Below are 11,078 nucleotides of genomic sequence, written 5' to 3' on the forward strand. Positions count from 1 at the left end.
TGACTCTTCATGCGAAGAATCACCAGTCTGCAACAACAGACGATTGTCTGTCCTATGTACATGAAAATGAATTTATAAAGCTGAGCATGGGAATGCCCGCCTCAGCTAGATCATGAAAATAATATGATGATGATGTATTGTATTGTATCTTATATAGGTCACCTTCCAGTACAAATACCTCGGATCCTCATGATAAAGAATTTTGCCTGGCATCATAAGATTTACAACCTCATGCTTTAGGGGGCAGCTGTTATAGACATATTTGGGCATTGCAACCCCAAACTCATATGTCCATAAAATAAGGGCTCCTTAAGTCCCTAAAAGTGTTGTTTCATACCCTAAAGGATCATGGTCAACTAATTACATAATTTCCCAGAAGTTCCACCTGAAAAAATACTCAGAACTGGCCAAAACTGGACCATACAAATTGCTCCATGGGCAAGGTGCGATGCATACTGACTGCCAAACTGGCCAGGTGTGATGCATACTGAAATGGCCTTCTGTGGGGTGTGATAAGCGAGAACGGAAAAATGGCAAAGATAGTTTTCTAAGTGGATGATCATGGAATCTTCCAGAAACTTCTCTAACTATGCTTAAGTCATAGCTAACTATGGGGGATGAGTATTTGGTAAACATTGTGCTAGTTGAAGGGCCGCAGCCATAGGTTTTGATGGCCTTTGATAGCGAATGGCTATTGGGTTTGAAAGTGGTCAGAGGTTAAGTCTATGAGCGGACCCGAAGATTTATAGACCAATGGTTTATAATTTTTATCGGCTCCATAAAGCGGGTAAGTGTCGCGCAAGTTTTCGATCCGATATCATTGAGGACCGTCAGATCAAAAGGGTCTTGATCGAATGGATATTGGGTTTTGAAATGATCGGAGGTTAAGTCTAAGAGCGAATCCAAAGTTTTATAGACCAATGGCTTATAATCTTTATCGGCTCCGTGAAGCGGGTAAGTGTCGCGCAAGTTTCCGGTGCGATATCATTGATGACCGTCACATCGTTTGAGTTCTTGATCGAAAGGATATGGGGTTTTAAACTGGTCAAAGATTAAGTCTAAGAGCGGACCCGAAGTTTTATAGACCAATGGTTTATAATCATTTTCAGCTCCGTGAAGTAGATAAGTGTCGCACAAGTTTCTTGTGATACCTTTGAGGACTTTCGGATCAATTGGGTTCTTATCGAATGGTTATCGAGTTTTAAAATGGTCGGAGGTTTTGTGTGTAAGATTTTGGGTTTTGTTGACCCTATTGTCTCTTAATTATCAACATGAAGGCTACCACATGATATATATAAAATACCATATAATAATTTTATGATTAATTTATTATATTGGTTAATAATAATAATATCCAAGGTAGCCCCCGCCCGCATCAAAGTGACATAGGTGTGGGTTTGTTTTTTTCAAGTCAACGAACACATATTGAAACCTGGTTTACTCTCGAGGTTAAAACCTCAGGAATGAATACTCACCTTTACCTCCTCTTTATGTACACGACCATATATCTGTCTCGCACTCGCACTCACACAGAAACGTATGGCCTCTATTTCTCATCCTTTGTCTCTCTAATTTCATTGAAGGAACCAACAATCTCCTCAAAATGGCCGCTGCAGCCATCAGAGGCGAAGAACGTCCACCAGCCATTGTCTGCGTGACGGGAGCGACAGGTTTCATTGCCTCCTGGTTGCTCAAGCGTCTACTCGAGAAGGGTTACACTGTCCATGCTACAGTGCGCGATCCGGGTAATTTCAATCTCAGCCTCCATTTATTCCAAAACTTGCCTCTTTTCATCTATTTAAGCACTGTAAAATTGGGAATCCATTTAAGCACTGTAAAATTGGGGAGCCGTTGAATCATGCTGTAAAATTAAAAATAAAAATGAAAGGTAAAGTTATCAGAATGTGGCCATTAGAGATTATATAAGCCAGAGATTTAGCACATGCAATTTTTGATTTATTTCTTCGTCATCACAAAACTGCTATAAACTGATTTATTTTTGCATTTGTTTAATACTGGGTAAAACTGCTCTGAACATTAATAATGAAACTTCGATCAAAATTTCTGGCCCCAAAATTATTTCATTACCAGCTTAACTTATTTCAGAGAACAAAGCAAAGGTGAAGCATCTCCTGGACATTTCAGAATCTGGGGAGAAGCTCAAGCTCTTCAGAGCAGATCTAATCGAAGAAGGCAGTTTCGACGCTGCCATCAATGGCTGTGGTGCCGTTTTTCATGTGGCCAGTCCCGTCGACTTCGCTCCCAAAGATCCCGAGGTAAGTATCTTCGCCCCTTCAATTGCCCCCAACGACATGCTATTAACATATCTGCATTCCTGTACAGGGTAGAATTTCAAAACAGAACTATTTTTCAAAGTTTATAGTTTTCATATATTGGTTAAAATAAGTTAATTATTGAATCAGGAAGATTTAGCTAAAATTTTATAGTTTTCATATATTTGTTAAGATAAGTTAATCATTGAATCAAGAAGATTTAGTTAGTTAAATTTAGAGTCAATTTAAATCATAGTCCAATATAGTGTGGTTGTATTTCAAGTTATTTTAGAATTGGGGGTGGAAAAAATTAAATCCTCTTTGGTTTATTGTGTGATCAATAAAAACATCTACAACTTGTGCAACTTGTACTTGTGTTATTGTATGTGATTTATTTGTGTTATCTTGTGACTATCCTCCTCTCTCTTTCCAATAACCTTCTCTGCCTTTTTGCTTTACCCGTTTTTACAATTTCAAAAAAATAATCTTGCCGATCTTATAATGTTTTAAACTATGGTATTTGACTAGCAAATCACCCCAAATTCCATCTCTATATAATGTTTTAATTAATGTTTTAAACTATATTTGACACGCCAATCAAACTGTATTTGGCGGACTACCCTCTCTGTATAATGTTTTAAACTATATTTGACCAGCAAATCAAACTGTATTTGACGGGCAAATCTCTGTCATCGGTCATTCACATTTAGCAACGTGAAATTGCCGCTGTGTAGAACGATTTGATAAAGCGGGCATGTGAGGGAACGCTGAATGTTCTGAGGTCGTGCACGAAGGCCAAAACCGTAAAGCGCGTGGTTGTCACATCGTCTACGGCGACGGCTTGCATAAACGAGTCGGAGGAGCAGAATCAGTACATTGACGAAAACAGCTGGACAGACGTGGATTTCCTCCGAACCAAAAAGCCCCCTGCCTGGGTATACCAGACATTATCAAGCGTTAGAAGATTTAGCAGTTGTTGCTGTGTTGCTGACAAAATAAAATGTGTGACAGTTGTTTATTGCTTGATTGTGTAGGCATATGGCGTTGCCAAGACGCTTGCAGAACAAGCAGCGGTGCAGTATGGAAAAGAAGATGCGGCGCTGGATGTGGTGACCATCAACCCTGTGATTGTGTCGGGATCTGCCGTTACCCACATCGTCCCCTATACCGTTGAGATGACCCTTTCTCTCCTCACGGGCAACAACCAAAACATAGCAGCTTTGAAGGGGATACAGACCATATACGGCGCTATTTCGTTGGTTCACGTCGATGACGTATGCAGTGCTCATATTTTCTTGATGGAGAACCCCTCTGCAGAGGGCCGCTACATTTGCAGTGCCATCAATATATCTGTCCCACAGCTGGCAGACTACTTATCCAAACGCTATCCGCAGTACAATGTGACTACCCTGTGAGTATCATTATCAGTAGGGTATGGCATTTTTCATATTATTACGACTATGGATTTAAATATGATCACTAGTAATGAAATGCTTGTACAGGTTTGACGATGTGCCATCGATCCCAAAGGTATACATTTCGTCGAAGAAGCTGGTGGAGAGCGGTTTCTCCTTCAAATTTGGGTTGGACGAGATCATGGATGATAGTGTTGAATACGTGAAGACGAAGGGATTGCTTCTTTAATAATTACCACACTATCACTCGTTTAATGAGTATCGGTGGGAATAATATCGCAGACAGAATGTTCATTTCACTTCAATCCGTTGAAGCTGTTGCACATAAAGTTTCATCTTTGAATAACCATTTAAAAGACGAAGTGGAAATTAATATGAATGTGAAAGGAGTGAATTTTTAATTGATTGTCAAATTAGGGTTAGGTAGAAGTGGAAATTAATATGAATGTGAAATGAGTGAATGGTTAATTGATTTTCAAATTAGGGTTAGGTAGATAGATGTTGTGTATTTTAAATTAGCAATTGCATCAGATGTTGCAAGTAAGGCATAAAAAAAATGATTACATGCAATATGATGAATAAGTCAATTTTGATGGATTATAAAATTTCAAGCTATATGCTTTGACCATACAATATTTAAATACAAAATTCTATTTGTTATTTTAAAAATATAAAGATAAATGATTATAATGTTTACAATATAATTATTCGAATTTAGATATTTAGAATTTTTTTCCTCAATTAATTAATTAATTGTCAAAAATATATATGTTAAAGAATGTATTTTTACTTCCAAAAATATAATATATCTTAAATATAATGGCTAAAAATGTGCTTATAGGTTAAAAAATGTGTATCTATTTTTTATTCAATGTTATAATTTCAAAATCAAAAGGTAGAGTAATTCATTATATGGCTTCAGAGTAAGCTATATTATTAAATTATTATAAAAATCTTTATCTTAATCTTTTTTTATATAATGAAATATGATTTTTAATATTATGTCTTCGATAAATAGTTTCTACAATATTTTAAAGTTTCCTATGGATTCATGTTTATATGGTTGGACTCAATACATCTTTATGATTCAAATTGAAAAAGAGAGTTGCTTATGTAAAAGATTCAAATCTATGGGTGATCTCAAATGGCATTTAGGTGTATGACCTTGATTATTATTATTATAAATTAAATAATTAAATTATCATAAAAGTGATTTTTATTTTAAAAATCCCATAATTAATTATTGATGAAATATGACTTTTAATAATTTGACTATTACATGTATAACAATGACTTTGTATGACTTTGCATTTTATGTCTAGACTAAGATTTTTCTCATGAGTTATATTTTTTCATTTAATTTAATTTTTAATGTTTTCTTCATTTTAATTTATTTAAGGTCTTTTCCTATTTTCAACTCATTATGAGCTCAACATGTCTCATCAAATTGAGATTCACATAAAATATGATACATGTAAAAACATAACTTTGAATAATGACAATAAATTATTAAGTACATACTTTATTTCTAAAAGAAATGTGGTATACAACTTTACACAGAAATAAAAGTGAACCTCACTCTAATATGTACATCTAAATAAGTGCCACTATCAATACTTTAGAACAATAAATAAAAAGGGATATTAAATATATATGTTCTTAATTAGCCAAGATTCAATTGACACATTTTCACAACTATTTAGTATTACCCAAAATTCCAATTTACAAATTTTCACAACTATTTAGTTGCCAGTTGAATATATCATTCTCATTACCAAAAATATGTTTATATACCTAACAAATATACTTTAAAACAATAAATAAAAAGGGATATTAAATATATTCAATGTGCATAAAGCATGTTCTTAATTACCCAAAATTCAATTTACATATTTTCACAACTACTTAGTTTCCAACTCAATTACCCAAAATTCAATTTACAAATTTTCACAACTATTTATTTTCTGACTCAATTACCCAAAATTCAATTTACATATTTTCACAACTATTTAGTTTCTGATTGAGTCGTTGTATATCATTTTCATTGCCAAAAATATGTTTATATAGCTAACAAATACTAGCCATGTACCTAGCTTTCACTTTTTCACGACTCAAATTTACCCACCACATTGTTCATTACCTTAACCAATCCTCCCACTAGTGTGATTTTGCCAATAATATGTTTATATAACTAACAAATATTGGCCATGTACCTATCTTTCACTTTTTCATGACTCAAATTTACCCACCACATTGTTCATTACCTTAACCAATCCTCCCACTGTGAAGACCAGAGATTGGAGTCTAATTTGCCAACTAGGTTCACAAAACATAAATTCCCTTTTTTTCCCTAAAAGAGAAAAAAGTTTACACAACAAGTTCCTATTAATAGAAAAATGTTTCCACAATGTCATGCCTGATTACATTCCCAATTACCCAAAATTCAATTTATATAAAATAGTTGTCGATTTACGGTATATGATTTTCATTTCATTTTAGGAAAAGTTTTTCATATAAACCTACCTCCCTTAATTTTTCCTCATATATATCGGGGAAAAATAGGAAATTATTGGAAAATGTTAGGAAGCATAATCTTAGACCTTAAAAAACTAAAAAAAATTGGAAACATCAGCAGCTTTAAATTCTGAAAAAGTTGGAAATATTGAGAGAAATCATATATATTTGAAACAAACCAAAGTGCTTAGAAACTGCAATAGAAAGAAATGCTCTGCAGAAAATCACTTTACCCACAAATTAATTACTTTTTTCATATTTGCACTATATGTTACAAATTCTTTACGGGTTCACGAAATTATTAGCATTTCTAGCTCATTCAGAGGAATGCTTTGAAAATAAACTAAAGCTTTCTTTGCCACCAAGGCTACCAAAATCTTTCAGAAACTACAATAGCAAGAAATGCTCTACAAAAATTTTCTAATCTCTAAGAGTGAAGCTACTAGGAGTTTTACTAAAGCTTGTCAGAGCAATCTCATTTGTCACAATTTTGCCAATTTTGGCCAAAAGAGAATCAAAGAGTCTAAGCCAACCACTTCCTCGTGGGCCTTCTGAAACTGGCCTCAATGTGTTGATAAAATTTAGGAAGCAACCATCCACACCTCGAATAAGTCTCTGATGTAGATTTGCATCCAGATTAAACAGATTGCTCTATAATTCCATGACTTAAAAGTTTTATTTTAAATAAAGAAGTCTCCAAAGAAAAATTGATTCTCACACAGGGAGCCTACAATTTCTCTTGGAACCGAACAAAAAATAGGCAGTTACAACATATCATTAGATGGGGTTCATTATTAGAAAGCATAAAATGACCTCTGTAATATCAATAAAATCAACAATACACTCCTACTCAATTAGATCCACTGCACGTGCAACCATGTCTGGATATGCAACACAAATTTGTACACCAAACAAATCTTCACTGGAATGTCGGTCTTAACAACACCCATTCAGAAGCTTGTCCCTGTTGCATTAGGGACAAATGATTGAAATTAAGATTGATAACATAGCTTCTTGATCTTGTTAAAGAAAAATTATACTTATGTTCTATGACCATCCAAGATATAGAAGCAAACCCACTCCATATGATGCTTTTGAATACAGACTATTTTTAAATCAAACTTTGTAAACTCCATTAGTCCTAATAGCAAAAGAAACTGACAATGATCACTATGTGAAGTTAGATCTAGCACATAGCTCATGCACAAGCTAAATGACAATAATCAAGCGAAAATCATTGTTTATGGTAAAGTTCTAACACGCCCTACAATATGTCATTTACCCTTAAGAAAGTGCCTTAAGATTCCAGATACATATCCTTAACACTCTGGTCTGTTTCAAATATATCTGATTTCTCTCAATATTTCCAATTTTTTCAAAATTTAAGGCTGCTAACGTTTCCAACTTTTTTGAGTTTTTAAAGGTCTAAGATTATGCTTCCTAACATTTTCCAATAACTTCCTATTAAATAGATTTCTCTACAATTCCATGGTTTAAAAGTTTTATTTTCCATAAATAAGTCTCCAAAGAAAAATTTATTCTCACAGAGGGAGCCTACAATTTCTCTTGGCACTAGACAGAAAATAGCTACTTACAACGTATCATTAGATGGGGTTAATTATCAGCAAGCATAAAATTACCTCTATAATATCAATAAAATCAATAGTACACTCCTGCTCAATTAGCTCCTTTGCACGTGCAACCATGTCTGGATATGTAACACAAATTTGTACACCAAACAAATCTTCACTGGAATGTTGTTTGAACAATGCCCGAAAATTCAAAACAAAAACACCAAAAAGATCATAACACCATTAGAAAAATGCCTCCACTTGCTCATTCTCTGTTCTGGCACCACAGATATGGACATTACAGCTATATCTAGGTGCATTTTCTCATACTTAATTGGGTTGGTATTGTTGTCTTCCATTTGGGACTCAATATACAGAGTGCGAATTATTGAAGAGAACAAATAATTTCTTACAACACATCACTGCCAATAATAGTAATTCTATACTTCAAACTATGAGAACAGATGGGCTTTAGGCCAAGCCTACCATGCCAGAAAGGATACCAACACATAATTTGGAAACGTTGGCTTTATGATAATAATGTTGAAGAAAACTGAACTGAGGTTAGGGGAAGAGAAACTTACATTATGCAATAGAATAAATTGTCGTCGAATTCAAGAGATTTTGGTAGCCTTGGTGGCGGAGCAAGCTTCAATTTATTTTCAAAGCATTTCTCCGAATAGGCTAGAAATGCTAATAATTTTGTGAACCGTAAAGCATTTGTGACATATAGTGCAAATATGAAAAGAAAAAAAATTTATTGGTAAAGTGCTTGATAGAATAATCTGGGAAATTTAAATCTTCAATGTTTCCTATAATACATTTGAAATGATCAGTAATTTTGTGAGTCTTTATTGTATTTTGGACAACACACTGTTGAGTCCATGCTTGAAACGAACATAACCCCAAAGAGGCTTAAGAAACCATTACTGAAGTAGTTTGACAGAGTAGATAATCTTGTTGAAGGTCTCCAACCAGGCAGTATGAGCAGACTTAAAACCTTACCGAGACAGATGAGAGATAGAAAGGTAGCCTTGCTGGCAGAGCAAGCTTCAATTTATTTTCAAAGCATTTCTCCGAATAAGCTAGAAATGTTAATAATTTTTTGAATCCGTAAAGCATTTGTAACATATAGTGTAGATATGAAAAAAATAATTAATGTATTGGTAAAGTGCTTGATAGAATAATATGGACAATTTAAATCTTCAATGTTTCCTGTAATACATTTGAAACCATCAGTAATTTTGTCAGTCTTTAATGTAATGTGGACAACACACTGTTGAGTCCATGCTCGAAACGAACATAACCCCAAGGAGGCTTAAGAAACCATTACTGAAGTAGTTTGACAAAGTAAATAATGTTGTTGAAGGCCTCCAACTAGGAATTATGAGCAGATTTAAAACCTTACCTAGACAGACGAGAGATGGAAAGGTAGCCTTGGTGGCAGAGCAAGCTTCAGTTTATTTTCAAAGAATTTCTCCAAATAAGTTAGAAATGCTAATAATTTGTGAATCCGTAAAGACTTTGTAACATATAGTGCAGATATATATATATATTCAATAATAATAATAATAATAATAATAATAATAATAATAATAATAATTTATTGGTAAAGTGATTGATAGAATAATCTCGACCATTTAAATCTTCAATGTTTCCTGTAATACATTTGAAACCATCAGTAATTTTCTTAGCCTTTAATGTAATGTGGACAACACACTATTGAGTCCATGCTCGAAATGAACATAACCCCAAGGAGGCTTAAGAAACCATTACTAAAGTAGTTTGACAAAGTAGATAATCTTGTTGAAGGTCTCCAACCAGGCATTATGAGCAGATTTAAAATCTTACCCAGATAGACGAGAGATGGAAAGGTAGCCTTGATGGCAGAGCATGCTTTAGTTTATTTTCAAATCATTTCTCCAAATAAGCTAGAAATGCTAATAATTTTGTGAATCTGTAAAGACTTTGTAACATATAGTGCATATATATATATATGATTGGTAAAGTGCTTGATAGAATAATCTTGATTGGTAAAGTGCTTGATAGGATAATCTCGACAATTTAAATCTTCAATGTTTCCTATAATACATTTGAAACCATCAGTAATTCTGTCATTATTTAATGTAATGTGGACAACACATTGTTGAGTCCATGCTCGAAATGAACATAACCCTAAGGAGGCTTAAGAACCATTACTAAAGTAGTTTGACATAGTAGATAATCTTGTTGAAAGTCTCCAACAAGGCAGTATGAGCAAATTTAAAACCTTACCCAAATAGACGAGAGACAATTTCTTTCCAACATAGCTACAATTTCTTTTAGACAGAGATACCAAACAGCAAATGCCAATAAATATGTTGTGCATTTTGCAGCTAAAAAATAAAACCAACAAATCTTGAATCAGTAGAAAAGCCCTTTCTTCATCTAGTGTAAGCAGAGATTCCTAAATGGAATCCAACTAGAAAATAGAAAATTGTTGAGACAATTATAGCATATGGTTTGCCTCAATCTACCTGTCCTCTCGCTTAGCTTCAGTCCTAACAGATCTATGCCGCCTCCAGATTTGCTTGGCTTAATAGCTCTTCGCAGAATCTTCGAGAGCATCTTCAGAGATTTTACCCCTTCGGGTAGCCCCATTCAGGAAAATAGCTTCAGTCCATACCTTGGAAGAGGACTACAGTGGACTAAAACTCATGCAATGATGGGTTCACTAACTAGGAAATGCAACAACTAACATACTCTAACTAATCTAACCAACCAATTAACCAACTTATCTTACGACTGATAATATTTCAATCATCTAACATAACATCGATGGTGTTAAATTTGACAGAGTGGGAGTTACGACTGATAATATTTCAATCATCTAACACAACATCGATGGTGTTAAATTTGACAGAGTGGGAGCTGGGGGTGTTCTTTTAAGAGGGGAACACTTTACAATGTAAAAAGAATTTTTATTTTTTAAAAATAAAAAGTTATGGATGATTTAGATTTAATCATATGAGAATATTTTGGGTTATATATATAATTTAATATTTTTAGTTTTATATATAATTTAATGGATGAAATTAAGGATCTCTAATAGCTTTTTGTTTTTTACTTATATAAATTTTTATGAGTTACAAATTACAATAAGTATTTTTTTTTTATTTACAATTATCAATCATTTAATCTATATGGATGTGTTAGTTTAACTTATCATTGGAAAAGGTTTGATGAGTCCCTTATAACTACCAATATAGATCCATCTTACGGACAGATCTAGCATGCACTAAGAGGAATCAAATCTCTTATATATA

General features: G+C 33.7%; 1 protein-coding gene across 1 annotated transcript; it reads left to right on the plus strand.

The window, feature by feature from the left end:
- The first annotated feature begins 1,465 nt into the window (after positions 1 to 1,465).
- LOC149232492 (putative anthocyanidin reductase) lies at positions 1,466 to 4,089 on the plus strand. The gene is made up of 5 exons (XM_089376497.1): positions 1,466 to 1,745; positions 2,107 to 2,276; positions 3,008 to 3,208; positions 3,308 to 3,684; positions 3,776 to 4,089. The coding sequence occupies exons 1-5, from the start codon at positions 1,604 to 1,606 to the stop codon at positions 3,915 to 3,917; spliced, it is 1,032 nt and encodes a 343-aa protein (XP_089232623.1). The 5' UTR covers positions 1,466 to 1,603; the 3' UTR covers positions 3,918 to 4,089.
- The last annotated feature ends 6,989 nt before the right edge of the window (positions 4,090 to 11,078 follow it).

Source organism: Pinus tabuliformis, chromosome J (genome assembly GCF_031772625.1).
Source record: "Pinus tabuliformis cultivar Carrire ecotype Pingquan chromosome J, CPIR1, whole genome shotgun sequence".
Classification (NCBI taxonomy): domain Eukaryota; kingdom Viridiplantae; phylum Streptophyta; class Pinopsida; order Pinales; family Pinaceae; genus Pinus; species Pinus tabuliformis.

Excerpts from the sequence above, each read along its gene's own strand:
- LOC149232492 (XM_089376497.1), top strand. The coding sequence starts at position 1,604 with ATGGCCGCTGCAGCCATCAGAGGCGAAGAACGTCCACCAGCCATTGTC. Across the intron at positions 2,277-3,007 it reads TCGCTCCCAAAGATCCCGAG|AACGATTTGATAAAGCGGGC; the intron begins GTAAGTATCTTC and ends GCCGCTGTGTAG. Across the intron at positions 3,209-3,307 it reads CCAAAAAGCCCCCTGCCTGG|GCATATGGCGTTGCCAAGAC; the intron begins GTATACCAGACA and ends TTGATTGTGTAG.